The sequence below is a fragment of the Heloderma suspectum genome, chromosome 12 (assembly GCF_057233095.1).
Source record: "Heloderma suspectum isolate Gila_16-S chromosome 12, 16-S_ref, whole genome shotgun sequence".
NCBI classification, from domain to species: Eukaryota; Metazoa; Chordata; class Lepidosauria; order Squamata; family Helodermatidae; genus Heloderma; species Heloderma suspectum.
In genome coordinates, this window is record NC_139469.1 from 847400 (window position 1) to 873729 (window position 26330).

Here is a 26330-nt window from a genome sequence, read left to right on the forward strand (position 1 = left end):
TCTCAAAATGCCCTATTCAATATGATTAATTAGAAACATAATGAATGGATACAATACCAGTCAAATTGGGCCCTTTCAAAGTTGTAATTTACTTTTTTCAGGTGACAATCCCTAGGATATTGTTCATTTGCAATGAAGATAAATGCATAGCTTTGGGGACGTGCTAAATTTAATGCATTAACGGTTTTCAGTACCTCGTTTTTCTTCTAGTTTAAGTAGTGTAAAGAAGCATATGCTATTGAGTTGCTCTGGTAGACCAAGTAGTGTTAGCAATGCTTGTGGGGAAGGAGCTTGTGGGGAAGGAGGACCAGCCAGCTGCACCAGGTGGACCCTGAGCCTGTTTCTGCCCCTGCCAAACAAACAGGTACTTAAGGTGGGGCTGCCAGAGGCAGCGCCTCGGCATGCACCTCAGCGTCGCGCCAAGTGCGGCGCTAAGTGTGCACATAGCGTCGCACTTGGAGACGCATGGAACAGCACATGAAGGCCTACCCACCGCCTCTCCAGAGACACCAGCAGCCACAGATACCAGCAGCAAATAGCAGCAGCAGAGGGCAGCAGCGTTAAAGACCAGGGAGAAAGGGGCAAATGTAGATTTTATCTGCTCCTTCTTATCTGCTGTTCTCTTTGATCTTTTATATTCTTTTATATTGTTGTATATTTTATATCTTAACATTGTAATATGTGCCTAGGAGGACTATTGAGCAACTCAGGGGGTTGGGGAGGTGCCACCATAACTGTGGTCACGGGCAGGGGGAGGTATAGCGTTGGGGATTAACAGGCCAGCTGAGGAGAAGAGGGGCTAGACACCTTACAGCTGTCCCCTCTTCTGGTTCTTCCCCCAACCTGATGGCTCCCAGCAGCCTTACCAGTCTGCCTTCGGGTCTGGTGGTGGTGCTGCTGCTGAATGCCAGGTCAGCCCAAAATAAAATCTCCCTCATCCATGATTTGATTATGAGGGGGCTAACCTGGTATGTATTACTGAGACCTGGGTGGGGGAACTGGGAGGGGTCACTCTCTCCTAGCTGTGCCCTCCTGGGTACTCAGTGCAGCACCAACCCCAACTCGAGGGTCGGGGGGGGGGGGGGGTTGCCATGGTCGATAGGAATTCAATCTCCCTCTCTAGGCTTCCTGCTCATTCAAGTGCAGATCTTGAGTGTTTGTACCTTGTGTTGGGTACCCAGAACAGATTAGGGATTCTGTTGGTGTATCGCCCACCCCGCTCCCCATCAGACTCCCTGCCTGAGCTGACAGAGGTGGTCTCAGACTTGGTGTTAAGGACCCCTAGGATGATGGTCCTGGGGGATCTCAACTTCCACGCCGAGGCCACTGTATCCGGGGCGGCTCAGGACTTCTTGGCCGCCATGACAACCATGGGGCTGTCCCAACATGTCATCGGCCCAAAGCATATAAGAGGACTCACGCTTAGAATCATAGAATAGTAGGGTTGGAAGGGGCCTACAAGGCCATCAAGTCCAACCCCCTACTCAATGCAGGAATCCAAGTCAGAGCATCCCTGACAGATGGCCGTCCAGCCTCGTCTTGAAGGCCTCCAGTGTGGGAGAGCCCACCACCTCTCTAGGTCATTGGTTCCATTGTTGTATTGCTCTAACAGTCAGGAAGGTTTTCCTGATGTTCAGCCGGAATCTGGCTTCCTGTCACTTGAGCCCATTATTCCGTGTCCTGCACTCTGGGATGATCGAGAAGAGAGCCTGGCCTTCCTCTCTGGGACAACCTTTCAAGTACTTGAAGAGCCCTATCATATCTCCCCTCAGTCTTCTCTTCTCAAGGCTAAACATGCCCAGTTCTTTCAGCTCTCCTCAGAGGGCTTTGTTTCCAGTCCCCTGATCATTTTTGTTGCCCTCCTCTGGACCCTCTCCAGTTTATCCGTATCCTTCTTAAAGTGTGGTGCCCAGAACTGGACACAGTACTCCACATGAGGCCTAACCAGTGCTGAGTAGAGGGGAACTAGTACTTCCCGGGATTTGGAAGTTATGCTCCTATTAATGCAGCCCAAAATGGCACTGCCTTTTTTGCAGCCACATCACATTGTTAGCTCATATTCAGCTTGTGATCAACAATTCCAAGATCCTTCTCGCTTGTAGTGTTGTTGAGCCACGTATCCCCCATCTTGTAACTGTGCATTTGGTTTCTTTTTCCTAGGTGCAGAACTTGGCATTTACCCCTACGAAATGTCATTCTGTTGTTTTTTGCCCAGCGCTCCAGTCAATGCAGATCACTTTGAATTTTGTTTCTGTCTTCCAAAGTATTAGCTATCCTGCCCAATTTTGTGTCATCTGCAAATTTGATCAGCATTCCCTGCACCTCCTCCTCCAAGTCATTCATAAAAACGGTGAAGAGCACTGGGCCCAGGACTGAGCCCTGCGGTACCGCACTCGTTACCTCTCCCCAGTTTGAGAAGGTCCCATTGATAAGCCGGCCCCATTGATAAGCTTGATCTGGTTTTCGCGACTGGGCAGGAGGATGGTGATCTGAAAGTGGAGGAATTAACATCTGTCCCTTTGTCATGGTCAGACCACTTCCTGTTGAGGTTTAGACTCCTGGCAGCCTTCCCCTTCTGCAAGGGTGGGGGACCTATTAAAATGGTCTGACCCCAGAGGCTAATGGATTCCAGAGGGCTCTGGGGGATTTTCCTGCTGGTATGGCTGGTGCTCCTGTCCAAGCCCAGGTCGCTCCGTGGAATGCAGAGATGACTCAGGCAGTTGACACGATTGCGCCCAAGCGCCCACTCCCTCTGTGCAGAGCCCGGCCAGCTCCTTGGTATACACCTGAGCTGAGGGCAATGAAGCAAGAGGGGAGACGGCTAGGTGGAGGAAAACGCGTGCTGAGTCTGACCAAACACAGGTCGCTATCGAGCCTACTCTGTGGCGGTGAGGGTGGCAAAGAGACAGTTCTTTTCCACCAGCATTGCATCTTCTCAGTGTCATCCAGCGGAGATTTTCTAAGTGGTTCGCAGCCTGTTACATTCTGGGCCAGGGAGAGAGACGGTGGAACCCTTGGTGGCATGCTGTGATGAGTTTGCAAGGCACTTTGAAGATAAAGTCACTCACATTCGTCTTGAATTGGACACCACGATTAATGCAGTTCCATTGGTAGAGGTGTTCAGAACACCATCTGGTCCAGTTTCATTGGATGAGTTTCAGTTACTGAGGCCTGAGGATGCAGACAAGGTGCTTAGCCAAGTCCGATCGACCACTTGTGTGCTTGACCCTTGCCCTTCATGGCTTATTAAATCAAACAAGGAGGGGATGTCCGGCTGGGTCCAAGAGGTTGCAAATTCCTACTTCAGAGAGGGAGTGGTGCCTCCTGCTTTAAAAGAAGCAGTATATCCTGATAAGCAAACTAGCTCAAAGTGGGCTAGATGAAACAACGATCAGGTGGATCCACAGTTGGCTACAAAATCGGACTCAAAGAGTGCTTATCAATGGAACCTTCTCAAACTGGGGAGAGGTAACGAGTGGGGTACCGCAGGGCTCAGTCCTGGGCCCAGTGCTCTTCAACATTTTTATTAATGACTTGGAGGAGGAGGTGCAGGGAATGCTGATCAAATTTGCAGATGACACAAAATTGGGCGGGATAGCTAATACTTTGGAAGACAGAAACAAAATTCAAAGTGATCTGGATAGACTGGAGCGCTGGGCAGAAAACAACAGAATGACATTTCATAGGGATAAATGCCAAGTTCTGCACCTCAGAAAAAGAAACCAAATGCACAGTTACAAGATGGGGGATACGTGGCTCAACCACACTACAAGCAAGAAGGATCTTGGCATTGTTGTCGATCACAAGCTGAATATGAGCCAACAATGTGATGTGGCTGCAAAAAAGGCAGTGCCATTTTGGGCTGCATTAATAGAAGCATAGCTTCCAAATCCCAGGAAGTACTAGTTCCCCTCTACTCAGCACTGGTCAGGCCTCATCTGGAGTACTGTGTCCAGTTCTGGGCACCACACTTGAAGAAGGATGCAGACAAACTGGAGACGGTTCAGAGGAGGGCAACAAAGATGATCAGGGGACTTGAAACAAAGCCCTATGAAGAGAGACTGAAAGAACTGGGCATGTTTAGCCTTGAGAAGAGAAGACTGAGGAGAGATATGATAGGGCTCTTCAAGTACTTGAAAGGTTGTCACAGAGAAGAAGGCCAGGATCTCTTCTCGATCATCCCAGAGTGCAGGACACGGAATAATGGGCTCAAGTGACAGGAAGCCAGATTCCGGCTGAACATCAGGAAAAACTTCCTGACTGTAAGAGCAATACGACAATGGAACCAATTACCCGGGGAGGTGGTGGGCTCTCCCACACTGGAGGCCTTCAAGACGAGGCTGGACAGCCATTTGTCAGGTATGCTCTGACTTGGATTCTTGCATTGAGCAGGGGGTTGGACTCGATGGCCTTGTAGGCCCCTTCCAACCCTACTATTCTATGATTCAGTAATTAGACCACTCCTGAAAAAGCCTAACCTGGACCCAGAGGATGTTAACAATTATAGGCCAGTAGCCAACATCCCTTTCCTGGGCAAGGTGCTTGAGCAGGTGGTCGCAGGACAGTTCCAGGTACGGTTGAAATGGATTACCTAGATCCATTTTAATCGGGCTTCTGGCCTGGTTTTGGAACGGAAACTGCCTTGGTCACCCTGTGGAATGACCTCTGCCGGGAGAGGGACAGGGGGAGTGCGACCCTGTTGATTCTCCTGGACCTCTCAGCAGCTTTTGATACCATCGACCATGGTATCCTTCTGGATAGGTTGTCTGGTCCGGGAGTTGGAGGCACTGCACTGCAGTGGTTCTGCTCCTACTTGGATGGCCGATTCCAGAAGGTGGTGCTGGGGGATTATTGCTCTGTGCCATGGCAATTGTGCCATGGGGTTCCACAGGGCTCTATTTTATCCCCCATGCTGTTTAACATCTACATGAAACCGCTGGGGGAGGTTATCTGGAGGTGTGGGCTGAGGTGCCATCAATATGCAGATGACACCAGCTCTACCTCTCTTTCTCATCAAACCCAGGTGAGGTAGTGGCTGTTCTGAACCAGTGCCTGGGCACGGTAATGGACTGGATGAGGGCCAATAAACTGACAACTCAATCCAGACAAGATGGAGGTGTTAGTGGGTGGTTCATCTGCCCGGCTAGGTGATATTCAACCTGTTCTGGAGGGAGTTGCACTCCCCCTAAAGGATCAGGTTCGTAGTTTGGGGGTGCTCTTGGATCCAGAACTGTCACTTGAGACACAGGTGAACTCAGTGGCATGGAGCACTTTTTGTCAGCTTAGGCTGGTATACCAACTACGCCCTTATCTGGACAGAGATAGCCTAGCTACAGTTATCCATGCTCTGATAACTTCTCGTCTGGATTACTGCAATGCATTATATGTGGGGCTGCCTTTGAAAACGGTCCGGAAACTTCAGCTGGTCCAAAATAGGGCAGCAAGATTGTTAACAGGGACTGGCCAGCGAGCTCATATTACGTCAGTACTTTTTCAGCTGCACACTGGCTGCCAGTCTATTTCCGGGTCCGATTCACAGTGCTGGTATTAACATTTAAAGCCCTTAACGGCTTGGGGCCAGGTTATCTGAAGGATTGCCTCCTCCCATATGCGCCTGCCCGGACCTTAAGATCATCCTCAGCAGCCCTTCTCCATGAGCCCCTGCCAAAGGAAGTGAAGCGGGTGGCTACTAGGAAGAGGGCTTTCTCTGCTGTGGCACCCCGGCTGTGGAATGAGCTCCCTAGTGAGGTTCACCTGGCACCTACATTGTATTCCTTTCGGTGCCAGGTGAAGACCTTTTTATTTTCCCAGGCATTTTAGCATTTTAGCTTTCTAGACTTTTAGCTTTGCTGTTTTAAATCGGTATTTTAAATTCCTGCATTGCTGCTAGGTTTTATTGTGGTTGTATTGTCATATTGTGGTTTTAATGTTCTATATATTTTAAATTTTTTTATTGTGTGCCGTTTGGTTCTAATTTCTGTGAACCGCCCAGAGCGCTTTGGCTATTGGGCAGTATAGAAATGAAAGCTAATAAATAAATAAATAAATAAAAAAGTAATGCACTCAAGGACCCATGTGAGTTCTGGAGGCAGGCTGATTTTGCTAAGTACCCCCTCGGTGTGCAAACTGCCACTTCTTAGTCCCCCTCATAAGAGTTCTGCCTTGAGAGTTTTAGGTGTGCTTGACACAAGGGCGGAAAGATATACCCCCCCCCCCCCGCCCCTTAAGTGATGATCTCCCTGTGTGGGGTTATATACTGGTAGTGTGGTGCTGTGACTGGGTGCTGAGTTACACCGTATCTTATGAGCTGCTGTGGCAATGTGCATGGGGTGCTCGCTGATGTAGGAGTGGCCTTTTTTTTTAAACACACACCACTGAACACAACAGGAGGGACACTTCTTGCACAACGTCCTGGTATAAATTTCTGCTACCAACAATGCATGGTCATATTCTGGAGAAATACTGGAAATATACAGCAAGTGTTCCACTGAAATCTTACATTTTGCTGGCCTGACAAGATTTCCACCAAATCCTGTGGCCCCTTCAGCTGGTGTAACTGAACTACAGGACTGCTGTTACTCCTATGTAAGCAGATTGCAGCCATTAAGTGCACCTGTCTGGGTTTTCTCCTAATCAATGGTTTCCATTCAAACATTTTTGACTATTGGGAAAACTGCAAAGTTATTTATATAGCATGTAAAATTAACAGAGCATACTCCTTTAGTTTGTTTACTAAATAGCAGTAGAACATATTAAATCAATTGATTTAGGACACCTAAAAAATTTCCAGAGTTTTCAAGAAAAGTGTCCAAAACATTTTCAAGTCAAAATCTGCTGGAACATTCACATCATGGCTTTGTCCCTACTGTGTGCCTTGGCATCTCAAGCTTTCCACCATTCCCTAGCCCAGGAGTATCCAGTCTGTGAGAATGGTTTGATTCTGAGCACCAGACAATGGACAATGTTTTTCAATATTGAAAAACACAGCCAGGTGTGGTAACAATACAGAGTCAAAAGAGATGATAAACAATTAATAAACTTGGGAAATACAGATGGTGTGACATCTGCCATGAATGTCACACCAACTTTTGACTCTGTTTGCAGTATTGTCATATCTATATTGTTGCTACACAGTTTTTTGGAATTGATCATATTTTTTCCACATTCAGCTGTGTTTTGCAGGTAGCTTGGTCCATTGTCCATTTCAGACTTTGTACTTCTACCTGTTACATGCACACCAAACAGGACTAGCTGTATCTACTTTTCATATATATCAAACATATTATTTTCTTGAGTTTCCTGGTTATATTGAGGGTTTGTTGATTTGCTTGGTGCTCTTCCTTGAAGGCTCTCCTCCTTCTTGCTTTTGTTTGCGATTCTGAGCAGCCACACAAATGCACCCCCATCTGTACTCTCCTGCTGCCTGTTGGTGCCTGAGTAGACCCTCAAGGGGGCTGGCTGTCACCATCTTGTCATGTATTTATTCTCTTACAGATTTATATCCCACCACATGGCTCCAGAGAACCCTTCAGGGAGTTTACAACACAGCCTTTCAGGACTGTCCAGTACATGTTTACTCAGAAGTCAGTCCCGTTGTGTTCAATGGGACTTATTCCATTGTAAGCATGTTTGGGGCTGCAGCCTTTGGGTAAAATCCAATTTAGAGTAGACCCATTGAAATGAATGGGGCTTAAGTTGAATGAGACTTAAGTTGTTACTGACTTAAGTCTCATTCATTTCAGTGGGTCTACTCTAAGTAGGATTTATGCTGGATTTTACCCTTCATTTTCCCCTCCTTTATTTTATTAATTCATTATTTGATTTGTACCCCACCTTTCCAAAAAGAAAATGGAGCTCAAGACAACTTCCTTCCACTCTCTGTGTTCTCTGGTTTTCTAAATCTGTGGCTGCCCTGTCCCTAGTTCAGCTGCTTAAGTGCCACCTTAACAAAGACAGGCAGCTCCTGGGCTCTGAATCTTCCCTGCAAGGGAACAGGCATTGCCTGCTCAGAGGCAGCAGATCTCAAGGTACAGGAAGATAGCTCAGATTGGCTGACTTGCTCCAAGCTGCTAGTGCTGTGCAGGGCTGGTCCCTCAAGTGAGTGATCTGAAGCCACCCTGTCAGGAGCAGCTACCCTACTAAAGTCTTCCCTGTCTCCCCAAAGAACCCTAACAACCAAGCCCTGAAATCCTCCTTGGTGGCTCAGGAAGTGCCAGCAAAGAAAGACAGGACTGTTCTAAAGGGTCAGAGATCTAATCACAAAAGCGCAGACTGGGCTTGGAGGCTCTTGTCAAAGGTGGAGGGACTCTCCAGGACTTGAAGGGGCCCAAAGGCAGGCACATCTCAACATCCCTGTGGCTCTGGTAAGCAGCCACCAGATGAGATGACTCTGTCCATTGGAAAGAAAAGATGCTTCCAACTGGAATCCAGAAATTAAGCAGTACATACTCCAGCTCACACACATGGGTTTCAGATGAGCTCAAGTGAATGGAAGAGCAGCCAAAAGCTCACCAGTTCCTCCCTTATGTTCCCCAGCGTTTCCATCTGACCCGGGTGACTGCTCAGCATACTGGAGAGCTTCTCCATCAGGATATCGTATTTGCTCCTCCTAAAACTCAAGAGGAGGCAACAGTGAGCGAACATCACAAAGCTCCCTTCTTGAATGCCCACAGATAAAACAAGGAAAGGCCTGCACCTCACCCAAGATGCAAGCTACAAATGAGGCACTAAACTGGGAGAGAGAAACAGACAGAAATGCTGCTGCTGCTCCCCTCTTGCTGCTAGAAGTAGAACAAGCTCATCCTGTTGGGTCAACTAGCCAGAATACGATGAGGATCTCCCACACTTTGACTGACAACAGAGTCAAGCTGTGTGAAGCTGCTTATTTGATTGGGGAAGTCGCCCTGGGGAAGAGATGCTCAGCCATTTCCTCCCACGCTGTTTCCCCAATCTAAATCATCCCACCCCAAAACTGCTATTAATTCCACTCAGGGGGAAGAAGGTTTTTCTTCCCTGTGAAAGGGGAGGGGGTGCAACTGAGTTCAGGGAAATATTGCAGCAGGAAAGGAGCAGAACCACTCCCCTGCCTCTCCAGTACCACTTCCCTGACCTCCTAACCTTCTCCAGCACACACCTGTCAATGTGGAAGCGAGTGAGAAGCAGAAGGATGGAGTGCTGCTGGGCCCCGGTGGGCAACCTGATCACATGGGACTGCATTGAGATGAGTCCGTTTCTGTCCAGCACTCTGCGGTGATAGTGAAGCTTCCCAGCATCCACCCTGGAATGAGATGTATTATTTCTATGGTGCTTACAAAGTCAGCATGGCACAAAAGTCAGAAGACAACATACAAAAACATGCTCAGCATTCTCCAAGGATGCTCCAACCAAGGGAAACTCATGCTAAAGCAGACAACCTTGTATCAGCACTAGTAAGCAAATTATGGAGGGAATGGAATTGGCCAAGCCTGTGAGTTCTGGGAGGGGACGCTGCCTTTTCTCCAAACATCTGTGACTGCAACAAATTGGGATCTGGATATGGCTCAGGGCTACGCAGTGCCCCTAGAGGCAACGCATGTGTGTGTCTGTTCCCTATCGCCACAGCAGCTCCATAACATACATTCCCAAGCAAAGCAGCCTCACACAGATACTGCTGGAGAAGCTCCAGTCACAGTTACTCTGCAAGATATGTCAGAGACGAACAACCCAAGGCAATACTATCCTCTTATTCTCCCCAGTCCATGGGGTAAGTAGTCCTCTCTAAACCAGTGGGGGTTAACTGTCCATATGGCGCTGCAGCATCACAACTGGAGCCAGAATGAAAAATTACATGAGACAGAAAAACTGGCACTCACTTAAAAGCTGCACTGAGGTCTCTCTGGAGTTCTCCTTGCCATCGAGCACGCCCTAGCCGCTCCAAAATGCAGTAGGAGAAGTCGGGAAGTTTTAAGTCTGGATCCCCTTCCCAGCTTATTAGCGTTCTGTGGCGTAGCACCTGGGAGGCCACAATGACCAGTTTCTCCCCCCAGCTGCAAAGCAAGAAGTGAAGGCAAGAAAGGTCATTTTCCAGGATTCCCCAATGGATCAGAAACTTTTTGTGCTACATCAGCATGGCTCCCTTCTGTGCAGATTTGGGTGCAAATAGACAGCACTACACTCTTCTTCTGTCCTTTTAGAATAGCCTCTATGTTAATGTACTAATCGTGAATTACCCCCCACCAGATCTCAGTGATGCCACCACTTCACACTTCCTTCAGCTAGTTCCTGATGTTCCTTGCACTAGTACACAAGCTTCCACGATTGCTGGTAAACACCATTCATATTTCTTCTGCTTTTCTTTCTACTTTTGTGTTTCACTTGTCCACTCTACAGGCATCTCTCTCTCTCAATTTGAGAGCAAAATCCACTAATTAAAGGTTACTCACTTCTCATAAGCCTCTGCATAAGTGCAACACGGCTGCAGGTCTTTCGTCCTGACCTGATCAGTAATATCCAGTCTCTCTTTAAAATACTGGCACGAACCCTGAATGCCTTCACTGTCATCCAAAATCATGTGCACAGGATAAATGTCTTCTAATGGAACAGGATCCCGCTTGGTCTCCAGTATTCCTGTTTCAAGATCAATTTCTTCATACCTGAAACACAAAAAAGAGAGTGAACACTTATCAGGCAACTTCCCTGGGATTTGTAGGTGTTTTTTTTTAAAAAATCACCCCTCCCACCAGTTAAAGGAGATGTACACATGCAGCGTGATCCCAACCATGTTTATTTGGAAGCAACCGCAAATAACCTGAGTAAGTCCCTGATGATAATCCCACTGCCTTGCACATCTATCCAAGTCTGGTGTTTCAGATCACGTTGGCGCAAGACTCACATTCCTGCTCAGCTGCGAAACTGGGCGAGACATCCTCACTGCCTCTGGTGAGGGCTGAGGCAATTCCGGGCTGAGCCCAAAGAGAGGCAGACCGGATACTACAACCCGTGAGCACCTCCTGAGGCTAGCCAAAGCTCGCCAGTCCTTTCCAGCATGTGCCTCACCAGGACTAGAAACGTGGGCGACGGCTGGCTTTACCCAGAGGCTGTGAGTGTGAATGAGCGGCCACCAGCCAGCCAGCCTCCCTCCCTCCCTCACCGGTCGTAGAGGCGCAGCGGGGGCCGCGGCTGCGGGAGGAGATAGAAGCGGAGCTCGGTGTGCGCGGCGAGCGTGGCCCAGAGCAGCTGCCGGGCGGCGGGCTCCAGGGGCAGCGGGAAGGGCGGGACACGGCCGGCCAGCCGCTCCCAAAGCGCGCCGGCGGTGACGCCGTCCAGGCCCTCCAGGGCCACCTCGTCCAGCGCGGCCCACAGCGCTTCCATGACGATGGCGGCGGCGAACACCACGCATGCGCACGCTTATCTCTCCCTCCTCTCGGCCCAATGGGAGGTGACTGGCGCGCCGGAAATGACGCTACCAGTCCGCGCCCCCGTCTGGCTGCCCGAGGGTAACCACGGCAACGGCCCAACAAGCAGCGGCTGGGATGAAGACGAGGAGGACGAGGAGGACGGCGGCGTGAGCGAGCCAGCCAGCCAGCCAGCCAGCCAGCCAGCCAGCCGTGGCGCCCCGGCGAGCGCTGCTTGGCCGCCTGCCTGGCTGGGTGAGTCGAAAGAGAAGCAGTGGCCGAAGAACGCCGGGTCGCGGCCCTTCGCCTGCGCTCGAGGGGAAGGGGCTTGCCTGAATCGAGGCGCCCGCTGCCGCCGCCTCGGGAGCCCCCTACCTGGGGAGGTGGGTGGGTTTCCTGGCCAGCAGGGGAGCGGCTGCGAGCAGGTCTCTCGACGCCCGGAGATCCAGACAGGGGAGCCCGGTGGGTGCTAACCCGCTGGGAAAGGCCCCCTCCCTAGCCCTCCTCTGGCCTGAGGCAGCCAGAGAAAGGGGTCCTGGCCCCAAGAACAGCAGTAACCGGCCCAACTCTCCCTCCAGGAGACCGATTGGTAGGCCCATGTGCCAGAACCTCTTTGCTTGTGAAGGCCCCCAATAGCAGGCTGGGAAAGACCCCCTTTTTGGCCTAAGAGAGCCACCAATAGGCAGACACAGAGGCAACGCTAGACCAAAGGAGGAGACCAAATGCGGCCAGGTCAGGCCACCATCACCACCCCAAAAGCCAGGTATTGCCCCTGTGCGAAACACGCCGTAACCCAGACAGCCAGTGGGCATTCATGAGGAAGCCGGGGCGTGGGGGCACAACAGCGTAGGTGGACCAGCAACTGAGGGCAAGCCCAGCACAGAAAGGTCATCTGCAGACTGAACTGTGAGAGGGCCTCCTCTCCACAAGGAAGAGGGTAGGCGACTGGCTGGCTCATAGAGGGGCAAGCTGTGGTGGCTGCTTTAGCCAGAACATAGCATTGGACAGATAGGGCAGCAGACTTGCAGCCCAGTTGGGCCGGTGCTTCAACCCACCAATTTCCATTGGGTTGGGCTGATGGCTGACAGCTTCTAAAAAGGTGCTGCTCTGGTTTCTAAGCTAAACATCTTCTACAGAGTGTCCTTAGGTTGCAGCTATCTAACAGCTCAGATTCATCAAAGTTTGTTGTAATTTATAAAGAAGTTGCTGGCACCTCAGGTTGTGTAGAACACTTTGAGGCCCTAGAGTTGAGGCCATTGATTTCAGGCTGCAATCCTAAAGACGTTTACTAGGGAGTGCATTCAACTGAATGCAGTGGGTCTTACTTCTAAGTAAATATGCTCAGGATTGTGCTGCATGGCACTCTGAAAAGCCATGGGAAGCCTGCAAAGCTTTGTTCTGGTTTTGTATTTTAGACTTAAGCTAAGGACATGGTGACGGACTTTGATGAGAAACATGATGAGCACATAGTATTGCTTCAGCAGAGAAACAGGTAAGCAGAAGGCTGACTTCTGGGCAAAAGAACAGGTTTGTGGGCACTAGGCAGTTGCTTCTGTTCTGCAGGCTATTGCGTCATCATCATACCCAGATAAGTCCCTGGCAGGAATAAATCTGACTCAGACCTTGAAGTTCTATTTTATTTTCCTCCTTCTGCCTAGGCAAGGACCATAGGCACACATGCAGTTCCAAAAAAATTTCTCCTGCAGACAAAAAACAAACAAACTTGAAATTGGAAAGAAAGGCTCAGGTTGTGCAGCAGGAAGCTGCTCGGAGGGCAATCGTTACACAGAAAAGTAGCTTGTTTATCAATAAAACAACAAAGTACAAATCCATGACCTGATAGAAAAGCAAGTAGTAGATCAGTATACTTGGCTGTTTGCGTTAATCATTATCAGGAACTTCACCTTCCAGGGTAAGGCATTGCCCCCAGCCCTAGAAAAACCTATCAGAGCAGAGGGGAGACAGATTTCAGCAGACCACCATTTTCTCCTCCCCACCCCCTCCAAATTTAGGATGAGTTTGAAAGTATTCCTAAGTGCTTGTAAGAGGGTGGATGAAAGGATCTTCATCATGGTTTCATCAAAGCTTTGGGAAATTCACTGCTGAAGCTCTCGCAGTTGCTTTTTTGTAGAGAGAACGTGATCCTCTGAGAACCCCAGATAGGAAAGTGTCCTATCTATTCTAGGATATTGAAACAACTCAGAAGAAAAGATCCTCTGCAGATCAAGTTGGAGCAGCTGGAACAAGGATTTACTCTGTATGTGAATGGAGCCAACTCAGAACTAAGTAACCATAGCAAGAAAGTCAGCTCTCAAAACTTTTTCAGAGGTGATACACGAGCAGCAAGGGCAAACTGTAAGTTCCTTCATAATAACTGTAGTTAGACACCCTTGGATTGTTACACCAGTGATAGACTGAAAGTGGACACTGGTCAACTTCCATTGCACCACCTCACACCTGCTGGCCCTGGGGATCTGACAAAGAATTCTGGAGGAGGACGACTTTGGTTTGATCTAATGTGGCACTGCTTATTTTGTTAAGCAAGAGTGGAGACTCAGGATCACACAACACAGATGACTTGCATCTCAGCTGTTAAGAAGTCCTCCTGAGTTCACCCCCTTGCTTTGTAAAATTGACACACATCACAGGACTATAGGGAAGATAGGATTGTTGTTTTTTAAATAGACCAAGCAAGCCTGGAGTAATTCCATCTCTGCATTACGCCACGTACAGGTAGATCAGTTTCTCTGGGCCAATGGGGTTTCTGTCATGTGCAGTGTCTAGAAAGGCGCCAGGAAATGACAAGTATCCACTTTTCGTTGATCTCTGCCTGCCTTTTCACCTGCAGCAACTCTCAACATTACTGCAGTTCCTTCTAGACATCATAGCCTAACTTTGCCTGTTTTAGTCCTCATTTTCAAATATTTCTTTCTTATTGCCCAGTCACCTAAGAGATGCAACATCTGTGTGTTGAGGTGTGTCATGGGAAATGAGCACCAGCTGCCAGGCATACTGATGGGTGTCCTGCCTTTGCCATGACCAGCACTGCTCCACAGCCAGCTGACACAGAGGGCATGTTTTGGGTGAGGGTGGAGGGAGTAGGTGGCTAACCACCGCCAGTGAGCTTCCCTGTTACCACCTGAAACGTATCCAGGGTTCTCCTGCCATCTCCCCATCCCTGTGCGAGGTCTACAATTCAAGGAACAAACAATGCTGCTAGCAATACACAGCACATGGATGTTAAGAACAGAAGAACAGCCGTGCTGGATCAGACCAAATGCCTGTTTCCCACAGTGACCAGGTGCTAATGCAAAACCCACAAGCGCAATTTAGCACCCTCCCAGTCATGTTCCCCAGCAACTGGTATTGAAAGTCACACTGCCTCTCTTCCTTGAGGTAAGATGCAGCCATCCTGGTTGCATCTTGGATAGTTGCAGACCATATGGCCTGAGACACGCATGCCATGTAGCTCAAGGGCTCATTGCCCTATCCTGCCAACACAGCTGGTCCAGGAACAGCACTGTCTGAACCATTTGAGATCATTTTCCACTTTGGTCACCTTATTCCCTTCCATTCGTTAGGAGATGTATAGTCTGTGTGAGAGTCCATAGGTGGCTGCTATATAGAGAGTCGTGCCTTGGGGCAGGGGCGGCCCTTGATGTCCTTTGGCCCCTTCTAGTTGTACAACTCTTGACTGCCCCAAATTTCCTTACAGATACTGGTACAAGAGCCCCTTTGAAAGAAGGAGATGTGCAAGGGAGGAGCACGCAAAGTGCACCAAGTAAAATCCAGCGCCGGGAGTGGCTACAGGTATGGAGAACCAAGAGGGCCTGTGTGCTTTGTATAGCAGGGGTCCCAACTTCCATCCCTGACATCTCCAATTTTAAACAAGCGTATCTGGCAGCAAGGCCGGGCTTAAGACCAGCTGCCAGATTGCATGGGCAGCGCCTTGGATCTTGTCTATATAGCCTGCTGGAGTTTGAACTTGCAACCTGTTTGACAATGCCCCCACCGCCTTCTGCACTGCTGAGGGAGATGGGTGCCTTTCTGTTGAGGGGCTCCCTTTCATCAGCCATCTACCAACCAAGACAGATGACCCCTGATGTCACTCCCAAACGCTAAATGATCTGTTTCCCTTTGTGCTAAGGGAGGCAATCTCATTCAGCCAGAGTGGAATTACCAGCCCTCATGAAGGCCATAGCAGACACCTTTGGTTCTCAAAGCGACAATGGAACCAATTCCCTAGGGAGGTGGTGGGCTCTCCCACACTGGAGGCATTCAAGATGAGGCTGGACAGCCACCTGTCAGGGATGCTTTGACATGGATACCTGCATTGAGCAAGGGGTTGGATTTCATGGTCTTATAGGCCCCTTCCAACCCTCCTATGATTCTGTGACTTATTCCTCTAGAGAGTCACACTCACACACACAGTGGTTTCCTCCATTTTCTAGAAAGCTGTGCAGATCAAGACAGAAAGTGGCTCTAGGCTCCATGTTGCTCCTCCTGCGTACTCCGAGGATTTTGAACTGTACAAAAGCCTAACCTGTGAGCAGAATGACATTTCCCAGGTATGGGTGTCTGCCATCTTGTCAAAGGCAGATTATTACTGAAGGCAAAATGTTCGCACAGGCATGAGGGAGCTTTTGCTGCCTTTCAAAAAGGGACACGTGAGATGGTTTCTCATTTCCTTGAAAGCCTAGGATGTCGGATTCCACTGCGGATTCTGTCATCCCCACCAATGGGGATACTCATTGGGGGATACAACTGGCTGGTTGGGGGATACTCCCAGGGCCCCGCTCCCCGGAGGAGTCCAAGATGCACTTCTCGGAGTCCAAGGGCAGTGGTGCCACTTGGGGATTGAGCAGGCAGGGCGCAGGGTCCAAGGTGGAGGGCCCCACTTGCAAAGGCCCGGGAACCAGTTCTGGCTCTCCTTGGAGTCACTGCTGTTAGAATCCTCTGTCTTGGAGGACTCTCAGTCCTGGCCTATGACACATGACCCACCTGCTCCCCCCCCCCCAATCTAACTGAGCACTTGGCTGAGGAGAGACTTGAAGCACTTTCAGGCACAAGAGACAAATGTCTCCAGCTAGACTTCTGATTCTGTTGTGAGTCTTGTTTGCACAGGCAGCAAATGAAATAGTTGCTCATGCCAGTAAGAGCCCCTGTCCAGAAGCTCTTTTGTAGTGTTTTGCTTTTAGACTTGGATCATCTGCAGTATTTAAATGACATTTAAGGTAACTTTAAAAAGCAAGCACCAGTCATGACAGTCTGAAAGTGGTTTGAGTTTCCCCCTGAGTTGTGTGGAATTTGTCCCTTGTATGTCTGTGGGGTTTTCTGCTGCTCTAGCCGGCGCTGTCTGTGGAGTGTCTTGGCACTGAATGGGCATCATCTGGTCCCCATCCAAAGGGTGGAGGCGACCCAGTTGAGCTTTCCCCCATTTTCGACACTAGGCCTAGGGAAGCCCCCTTCCCTGCAGAGCGGACAGTGACAGTTTCACTGCTGCTCTTCACAGAACTCCATGCTTGTGCTAGATGTTGCAGGTCTGTGTTCTATGTCTCTCAGCAGCCTTTGCAAGTGTTTGGGTATTTCCAAGAGTGTGATGGAAACTGAATCTTATAGAATCAGATCTCAGGGGGCTGGGGTACATATCCTGTACCAACAGAACGGCATTGCCCATGTCAGAAATGAAGCCTGGAGGATGCCCCCAACACCCCTGGTTTTCACCTTAGGCAGTTTTCCTCTCCCAAGAAGATGAACATCTAAATACGGATTTACAGAGCGTTCTCTGTCTTTGTTGCCAGAGCCCCAAGCCTCCGGAAAGCACAGTCCCCAGTGACTTTATCCTCTCTGGTCCAAAGGTAGAACAAAGCCTGAGCAATGATGCTGGAAAGGGAGCACTGCTTCTCAGCATTGATGACGTGAAGGTACCGAGCAACTCTTTGTCTGGGCAGCATCTCTATACCTTGGCAAGATGATCCAGACCAAAAGCTCAGCTGGTCTTGGCTATTCCTATCCCTGACAGTGATGGCTCCTCCTGCACAGCCCATCGTCAGTCCTGGGAGGGGAATGTTGGGAAAGAGGTATCTTTTCCCTGAGTAGTCTTCAGTTCTTCCTTTGCTGTGCAACACTGCATGTTGACATGGAAGCAAATTCCACTGTGTTCAGTAAGGTTTATTTCTTAGTAAGTGTGTGTGAAGTTGACGCACAATGTCCATCCTTTGCATGCTGATGGTGGAACAAAAGAGTCAGAGAAGTGAGGATTTGGATTTCACTCTTCAAGCTGTGTCTTAACACTCAGTTCACCTAGCAGCGCTCCCATCGTGCCTTCTCTGTTGACCCCAGGAGTTCTTGGGGCTTGCCCAAAGCAAGCAGAATGACCAGTGGCTGTTGCTGCTCCTGGATACCCTTTGGGCTCCTGATTGCCCATTGTGTGGTGCAGTGCCATGGCAATACAAGTGCCCCAGTCCTATTGATTGACAGCCCATCATTTGATCAGCTTGGCAGTTAGGTCTGCCTGCTGACAACTTGGATTGGTTTTAAATCAAAGCGCTTTCGTTGTAATATAGGAGGCTGCCTTCTACTGAGTCCGGCCCTTGCTTCATCTAGCCGAGTATTGTTGACACTGGCTGGCAGCAGTGGCTCTTCAGGGTTTCAGGCAGGATTCTTTCCAGCTCTGCCTGGAGATGCTGCTGGGGACTGAACCTGGCCCTTCCCCAGAGTGTTCTTCACCCTGTTCATCTACCTGGTAGAGGCATGTTGGATATATGGTGTGCGGGGGGGGGGCACACTTTGTGGCCCTCCAGATGTTGTGGTCTACAGGCCCCATCCTCCCTGACCATGAGCTGGGCTGGCTAGGGCTGATAAGAGTTGCAGGCCAAAGCTTCTGGAGGGCCACACGTTGCCTACCTCTGATATATGGTGACTCACAGCACGATCCTTCGCTTGTCTGCTCAGAAGTCAGTCCCATTGATGGATGGGCTGGATGAGGGCCAGTAAGCTGAAACAGAATCCTAGTAAGGACAGAGACTCTGTGGGTGAGCAGCTCCCAGGTCCAGGAAAGAGGTGAAATGCCTGTTCTGGGTGGGTTTGCACACACCCTGAAGGAGCAGTCATGTAGTCTGGGGGGACCCCTAGATTCACCACTGTCACTGGAAGCCCAAGTGGCTGCAGTCGCCAGGAGTGCCTTTTACCAGCTACGGCAGATACAGCTATTTCTGGACAGGGCTAGTTTGGCCACAGTGACCCATGCACCGCTAACCTCGATGCTGAATTATATGGGGCTGCCCATAACACTGGTCCAGACGCTGCAACTAGTAGAGAATGCAGGGCTGAGCTGCTCACTGGAGCGGCTTACCAGAAGCATGTCACACTCCTACCAGAGGAACTGCACTGGCTGCCAATATGCTACTGAACCAAATTTACATTTCTGTTACGAGTATAGAAGGCCCTGCACAGCTTTCTGAGGGATGCCTTCCCCATATTGTCTTGCCTGCCCACTGAGATCAGTGGATGAAGCCCTCTTGGAGGTGCCTCAGCCATCAGCTGTCCACCTGGTAACCACCTGGAAGAGGGTTTCACAGTGATAGCACCTATTCTTTGGGAGAGCCTCCCTTTGGACAGAAGGCATGAGCCCATGATGCAGCTATTTTGTCACATGCTGAACACTGACTTCTTTCAACAGGCATTTTCTGACCATGTCAGCCTACATGGATTCCTGCATTGAGCAGGGGGTTGGACTCGATGGCCTTGTAGGCCCCTTCCAACCCTACTATTCTATGATTCTACATACCCCCAGATTGGATAGTGCATTTATTATTAATAGTTCTGGCATTTTATCTAGTTTTTACTATTAGGATTTTTGTATTATTTAATTTGTACAACAATTTGGATATTTAAAAAATATAAAGCAGTATAGAAATGATTCCAGTAAGTAATAAAATTTTGGCAGGATTGACTCCCAGGTAAGTGGAAATAGAATCACAGCTTGAATATTGATTTTTTGCAAAGTGATTGTGAGGTTGCTGACCTGCTTCTCTGGAATTTGTGCCAGGAACTCCGTCGGAGCTTGGAGTTCGCTGTGAGTCAAAACAGGATGGAGAAAGATTGCTCGGAGGAGGAAGACTCTGACTCTGTGGAAGAGGACGTGCCTGCTGAGCCCTCTGAGGCAGAAGAGCCCCTGGAGCATTCCAGAGAGGGTGCTGAGCCATTCCTCAGCCATGCAGAACTTGGAAGGGGCTGCAGCGGACCTCCTGGTTCTCCCGTCATGCTGGAATTCAAGCCAAACTGCCCAAGTAAGTCCAGTTGAGCAGCCCAGCCCATTCCCTGGAAGATGTCTTCAGAATCCAAGGCTGCTTTGCCTGGCTTGGGCCAAAAGCTGCCATATCAATGCTGGAAAGAGAAGAAAGTGTTTTTATGTGCCTAGCAGAAACATCTGCAGACCCACCTTGAGGTTCTAATAGTTTTAATTTTTCTAACTTCTGCCATTTCCTTAACTTCTTGCCTCTTCTCTTGTTTGACTGTATGTGAGAGAGAGAGGGAAGGAGGGAGGGAGGGAGGGAGGTGTTGTGGGGGGAGAGAGATCGAGAGAGAGAAATCGTCATGTGCTGGCTGAGGGTGTCCTGTTGTAAGATAGCCTTGCTTTCTACATGCTCACTTCCACAGTGTCCTGAAATGAGAGTTGTTTCTGGCCTTCATGCAGAAAAAAGAGCCTGCGGGACACAGCAGCCTCCATTATGCTGTAAAGAAGATGTGGATGGTCTAATGGGCATCTTGGGGATCCCATCACTCCAATGAAGCTGGATTGTTTCTGCCTTTGCCTACTGCAACAGCTGCACTCTTTCCTAAATTAAGCTGAACTTGGTACCTCTTCTGTTTGTTTTTCCTGCAGGCATGAAGAAGGAGCGAAGTCTCTCTGCAAAAAGGAAGGGCAATGCAGAACACTACATCCCTGCCAAGCCCATGAGCCATGTGGCCCGGCCTCTCTCAGCTGAGTACCTATACCTGGAGGAAGTTGAAATAGCCCCCTCCAGTAAGGGAGATGATTATTCTCTGTTTCATAGCAACTCCTCAGCACTTGAGGGGGAAGCAGAAGCTGAGGCCTAGAGCAGCTGTGCTGGTGAAAAGGGGCAGCTGCCAGGTGCCTTCCCTGTTTCTTCATCAGGGCCTGGTTTGGGATGCTCTCTGTTGACATTCCAATGCCAGCCGCCCATTGGGATCTCATTAGTTAAGCATGCAAAACCTTCCTTGGAGAGACAGGAGGGGACTGTCACTCTCTGGAGTATGCTAGCTTATTTTTCTTCCAGTGTCTCTTTTTCAAGCATCGACAGGCACAGATGCGAAACCTCCAAAAGCATTCCTGTGCTTTGGAACACTAGTTTGAAAAGCCCCCTCCAGCCAGCAAATGCCTCCATGTTGCTCAGAGCTGGCATCAAATGCTTCTTTCCCAAGGCATCTTGGTCATTCCTATTTCCTCTGCTGCTTTCTGCTGCCATTCACTTTCCTCTCCTCAGCTTTCTCAGTGTGCAAATGTGCTTCAGTATCTGCTGTCATCAAAGAAACACGTCTTGACTCCAGCCGCCTCTCCAGCTTATAAACCCCTTGAAAGGCCACTTTGTGAAGGGTGTTCTTGTGGCACAGGCATAGCTACTTTAGGCTGACCTCAACTGGCTAAGTCCTCCTCCTCCTCCACGTTGGCTTCTCTTCTGCTTCAGAGCGCTTGTCTCCTGCATGCATTTTCCAGGTCTTGCTTGGCAGTTTCTGTCTTTCTCTCTCCCTCCCCACCCCGCAGACACGGCACAGGGGTCTTGCCACCTGCCCTTCCTCTTTGTTCCATATGGGGTCAGGTCCTCACACCCAGCAGATTTTCATTTAGTAGAAATGGTCGATGCCAGATGGCCATTGCTTCTCTGGGCAAATGCTTTTGCCTTTGTCACATCCTTGAGGGGCTGGTGGCTTGCACCAGGAAAAAGGTTCCGCATCTTGTCCTGTGCAAAGCACAGGGAAGCAGAGGCTGAGTTTTCCTCTCATGCATCACAGGTCAGTCTCTAGGAGTTTCCTTCTTCAGGCTCAAGAGCCTTTTTAGCCTTAGGGTGGGTCTGCCTGGGATGGGATGTGCTTGCATTTCTAGAACATGGTCAAAAGAGATTTTCTGCTTCTTTTGGATATCAGGGCCAATAAGCCGATCAGAAAGGCCGCTTTCAGCCACTCGAAAGAATGTCTGCGAGAAGAAGGACCCTGCACATTCAGCCTCTGTGGTCCTGAAAGCCGTGCAAGCAGAAAACGAGACCCTGCAGAAAGAGATTCTCTGTAGGCAGCTGGAGACTTCGGCTGGCTCCCCAAGGGCTGAGCTGGAGCAAGCAGCCTGTGCAGAGGTCAGTAGCGGAAGGGATTTCTCTGCAGGGCCAATAAGATAGTGCTCCCTGCCAGTAAGTGGGTCCATCTACCTGTCCATTGCAAGCTTTGTCAGATTTACTGACCCAGCTATGCTGAGAACTCTGCAGGCCCCCCTACTTGCAAGCGCACCCCAGGAGAGTGTGCACTGGTGGTGCGGTGGTGGGAAGCCAGAGTCAGCAGAGAGTTAGTTTCGGCAAGAGGGTCCCAGGCTGCCCTAGCTAAAGTGAACAGACCACTAGTCCTTCTCCCTCAGACTGACTGAAGTGGAAGGAAGGTGCATTTTGGAAAACAAGAAGAGCAGTTCCTTGGGTAGGGGACAGGAGAGGAAAAAGGCAGACATGGCTGGATGAAAGCGAAAGCTTCCACAGTCCAAAGTGACTCCATCAGTTGTGTTCAAATGGGCAGCTTTTGGAGTCATTTAGGAAAATGCTGGTGGATGAGTACCCATTGGGCCTGCCTTTGGGCCACAGGGACAACACTTCTGTGACAGGGAGGTGGGAGAGAAGCTGCTCGCACCTTCCACTGGGAACAAGGGCAGGGCCAGCTGAGGAGCCCTCACTCCCTGTGGCTGGCAGCTGCTGCTGCTGCTATTCATCACACATGGGATCTGAGAGACCCCAAAGGCTCTTCTCAAACATTAGCTTTGCAAACATCCATTTTGAAATGGGCAGAGAATGTATCCCACTTTTCTGTAAAGGGACTCTTTTTCTACTCTCGCCTTAGGGTCTAGGTCATTTTCCTAGCAGAAAGAGAAAGTAAGGCAGCCCTCAGGCCTTGTATTCATGCTTCACCACTCATCCTTTTTCTAGTTAATCCCTCATCCTTTAAAGTTAAAACTCTGCAGGAATTGCTCCTTCTTTGCTCATAGATGACAGGGGACACACACATGCTTTAACATTAATGGCTTTGCTCTCATTATGTCTCTTAGAAGGTGCTTGGGTCTCATGATGATTAGAGCCCAAGAAGGCACTAGCAGTTAGCGGAGCAGAGGAGAACAGAGACTTCCCGGGAGAAGGTGTTAGAGGCCTGGTGGTGGAGGTTGGGTTATTTTCTGGCCTGGGGAGTGCGACAGAGAGATGAGTCTTTGCATCCCCACGTAGGCAGGTCCCAGGCGCGCTCAGGGGTGCAAAGCAGATGCCTTGGTTGCTGGTTCTCACATAGCTATGACAAACTCACCAAGTCCTGCCATTGGCGAAAAGTGCCCAAACAGAGGAGGATGGAGCTGGTGTCAAGAGTCCTCTGGCAGCCAAGTGTTGGTTGCCCATCTGCTGGGAAAGGGGAGCAAGCACGTTCGACCGCCAGGCTCCTTGGCGAGCCTTCCGTGAGGGAAGCGTCCCCTGAGCATCTGTGTGGCCTGCAGAGTGTCCTCTGGCATGACCAGAGCAGCTTCAGGGACTTCAGGGCGCTGCCATTAGAGGATCAGGCTGCTGTCCTGAGTGCTTTGCCTGTCCAATCTGTGTGTGGCCCACAGTCCCAGTTCTTGCAGAGCCACTGAGGAGGCTACTGGGTCCAAGGGTGTGAGCCTGTCCTGTTGAGCTTCTTTGTCCTTTCCCTCTTGCACAGCTGCCATTATTATCAGCTTCTGCCACAGCGGAGCCTCCCGCACAGCAGCAGGAGGGGACAGTCGTCTCCACAGCCATGGAAAAGATTGGACTTCTTGGAAACAGGTGGCGGTGGGGCTTTATGCTGAGTCCATTCTCAAGTGCCAGACAAAGGGGAGGTTCGGAGGGAACCCTGTCTTGCCTCCGCATGCCCCAGGGGACCTGCTTGTCAGGCATGGTCTCTGCCAGACCCCCCCACGTCGGACCCCCGGGAACCGGGGGAGAGGAAGGTGGTGGATGCGCACGGCCTCACCTGGAATGTGTATGGGAGTGTGTGTGGCAGACACAGGGAAGAATGTGCTTGTGGTGGACTGGGCCAGGTCTAGAACTGGAGCTGAGCAGCTGTGACCGCTAGCTCCCCCCACCCCTGCCAACACACCCACACAGTGACTTTCGGGGGGAGTGTTGGGGGCTGAGCAATGTCCTTGGGGGATAGGTGATGGTTGCACATATAAAGCTCTGGGTCAGTATGTCAGTGCCTGGGTGACATGAGGCCCTTGCTCACTGTTCCATTCCTCGGGGGATCACCCCCAAAGGCATCTTGAGTTGCATCTCGGTTTGCTAAGTCTTGAAAGCCTTGAATATCCTCTTCAAGACAGCACAGATGCTGCCCATCTGTCATCAATTCAACAGAGCCTCACCCTGTTCTATGAGCAGCTGACTGCTCCCTTTGGGCCAAGACATTCAACAGCAAAGGGAGGGGTTTGTGGCTCAGGACATGGGAACCGCCACCATCACCTCTGCCCCTCTGTAGAGAACTTCCTCCCACTTGAATGGGTTTGAAGGCATTTCCTTTGCTCAAGTTCAAGGGCTGTGTTTTTCCCTGTATTCTCTTCAGCACTGAACTCCCTATTTCAGGCAACAGAAGAAGCTTTTGAAAGTGCTGCAGAAGATTGAGAGCCAGTCTGCCTGCCGTGGTCCTGAGCAGCCAGAGTCTCACGTTCTGGTAGGAAACAAGTCTTGATGCCACAGCTCTGTGACCCTGTCATTGTCATCATCAAGCTCAGCAGGAATATCAAAATGCAGGTTGAATGACCTTGGAGAGGTGGGTGGAAGGCCCCAGGAGGCCTGGGAAGCCTTGGCCAAGAAAAGGGTGGGTGGGCGTGTTCCAGCACGCTGCAGAGTCGAATGAGAACAGAAATGGGGTGCCTGTACACCATCACTTGGCAACTTGGGGACTGGAGCTGCTGGCTCAAATAGCAACTCCCTCAGCTGTGAAAATGTGCGAATGTATTTGTACGGCTGGGGCGGCATGATGCTGCGCAGAGATTCAAGAAGGGAAAGTTTGTTCTGTGGGCAGCTCAGAAGTGGGAGGGGGCTCTTCCGCTCGCTCTGTGATGTGTAGCAGGCCCCAGGCGGGCAGGTCCCACCCCCGCCTCCCTGCTGCTTGCTGGCTTCCATTGCCCAACGGTGATACCCGTCCTCTGGAGGCCTGTGCTCATGGCAGTGTCACCAATTTATCCTTCCAGGACCAGCTGGAATCGGAAGAGGTCCGGGACACCATTTATGTCACGCTGGAGATCCTCTCCAACTGGGGGAGTGCAGCGAGGGTGGGCCTGACAGAAGTGGAGTTCTTGGACTTGCACTGTGAGAAGGTGTTTGTGTCTCCTCACGATGTGGACATCAGGCATGCCGACTCGCCTGGAGAGCTGTGCCGCTTGGTCAGCAGGAGCCTGAACGTGAGCCTCTTGCCTCTGCTCCGTGTGCAGCCATCCAAGTCCTTGCCTCCTTCACAGCAGCTGCACTTTGCCCCTCTGTCTGAGCAAGTGGCGTCCTGAAGGAGCATGCCCCAGTGGCTCTCAAGCTTCCTTTTCTCCTGAGCGTGCCATGTGGCACACGTTACTGGCCCCCTTGCGTGGTTTGCTTCAAGTGTACAACTTCCCTACATTGTGTTTGGGATTCTAGCTTTGCTCTTCTTAAGCACCTTTCTGCCCCTTAGTGGAGCTGTTTAGCATAGCAAAAGGGGAGGCATGGTAGAGATGTCTAAAATTATGTGTGATGTGGAGAACATGGATAGGTGGGAGATTCAGGACAGATCAAAGGGTTTTCTTTACACAGCACAGAGTTAAATGGTGGAATTCACTACCACAAGATGTAGTGATGGCCACCAATTTGGATGGCCTTAAGAGGGGGTTGGACAAATTCATGGAGGAGCACGCTGCCAATGGCTACTAGTCCTGATGGCAATGTGCTACCTCCAGTAGCAGAGGCAGTGAGCCTATGTACACCAGTTGCTGGGGCACATGGGAAGGAAGGTTACGCTGTTGCACTCATGTCCTGCTTGTGGGCTTCCCATTGGGGCATCTGGTTGGCCACTGTGGAAACAGAATGCTGGACGACAGAGTTCCCTTGGGTCTGATCCAGCTTCAGGGCTCTTCTTCTGTTCTTAGCATGGTGGGTTTTAGTCATTTCTTTTCTTCTGCTCAGGTTGTGGAGAGTGATGGCTGGAACTGGTGTGAATGGGCCAGGTTGTTGCGGCTGTTGTGGGGGCTGAGCCTGGCTGTGCTGTGTTCCAGACAGGTGCCTGTTTACCTCCAAACAGCAAAGGCCCCAAGCAGGGTCCTGGGCAAGGCCTGCAGAATGGGCACAAGATGAGCAGTTCGAAGACTGAGGAGCTCTTTCTTCCCTCAGAGTGGGGCCATTGACTAGAAGTGCAATGATGGAGCAACAGTGAGCTTTTCTAGCTTTAACAGTGAGAGTGAAGAAACAGCAGAAGACAGAGGGGTGGAGGGCAGGGTGTGTGTGACGGGATCTTGTCACTTGAAGCACTGGCATGTTTGAAATCTTTAAAACTTTTGCATTTGTAATGCTCTACATCAGTAAATTTGGTGTGCTTGAGAAACGTTTGGAGCCTAGCCAGGTGGACTAGTGGACTCCCAGAAGGGAGGTGGTCAGAGATGCTGCCCTCTCTCGAAGGTTCTGCCACTAATCTGTATGTCAGTGTCCTGTTGGGATCCTTACAAGC

General features: G+C 50.3%; 2 protein-coding genes across 18 annotated transcripts in view; one reads left to right on the plus strand and one right to left on the minus strand.

Annotated features, from left to right (window-relative positions):
* GTF3C1 (general transcription factor IIIC subunit 1) overlaps positions 1–11361 on the minus strand; it is a 45215-nt gene extending 33854 nt beyond the window's left edge. For all 3 annotated transcript variants that reach the window (XM_084817915.1, XM_084817914.1, XM_084817913.1), the window contains exons 1-5: positions 11129–11361; positions 10422–10631; positions 9852–10025; positions 9134–9277; positions 8512–8608 (exon numbers count right to left, since the gene is read on the minus strand). In XM_084817915.1, coding sequence (XP_084674041.1) covers positions 8512–8608; positions 9134–9277; positions 9852–10025; positions 10422–10631; positions 11129–11349 — 846 coding nt within the window. In that variant the 5' untranslated portion in view covers positions 11350–11361. The remainder of the gene's footprint in view (positions 1–8511; positions 8609–9133; positions 9278–9851; positions 10026–10421; positions 10632–11128) is intronic.
* A 109-nt stretch (positions 11362–11470) lies between these two features.
* The window catches only part of KATNIP (katanin interacting protein), a 33486-nt gene continuing 18626 nt past the window's right edge, over positions 11471–26330 (plus strand). For 9 of the 15 annotated variants that reach the window (XR_014785463.1, XR_014785464.1, XM_084817916.1 and 6 more), the window contains exons 1-12: positions 11507–11627; positions 12788–12864; positions 13558–13727; positions 15088–15182; positions 15824–15940; positions 17174–17296; positions 19423–19663; positions 20260–20400; positions 21540–21742; positions 23328–23431; positions 24224–24311; positions 24835–25044. Coding sequence is in view for 13 of the 15 variants with exons in the window: in XM_084817916.1 (XP_084674042.1) it covers positions 12803–12864; positions 13558–13727; positions 15088–15182; positions 15824–15940; positions 17174–17296; positions 19423–19663; positions 20260–20400; positions 21540–21742; positions 23328–23431; positions 24224–24311; positions 24835–25044 (1554 nt within the window). In the remaining 2 variants the exon portion in view is untranslated. Of the gene's footprint in view, positions 11628–12787; positions 12865–13557; positions 13728–15087; positions 15183–15823; positions 15941–17173; positions 17453–19422; positions 19664–20259; positions 20401–21539; positions 21743–23327; positions 23432–24223; positions 24312–24834; positions 25045–26330 lie in introns of those variants that run through there. The other 6 variants (XM_084817919.1, XM_084817929.1, XM_084817925.1 and 3 more) reach the window with 5 other exon arrangements.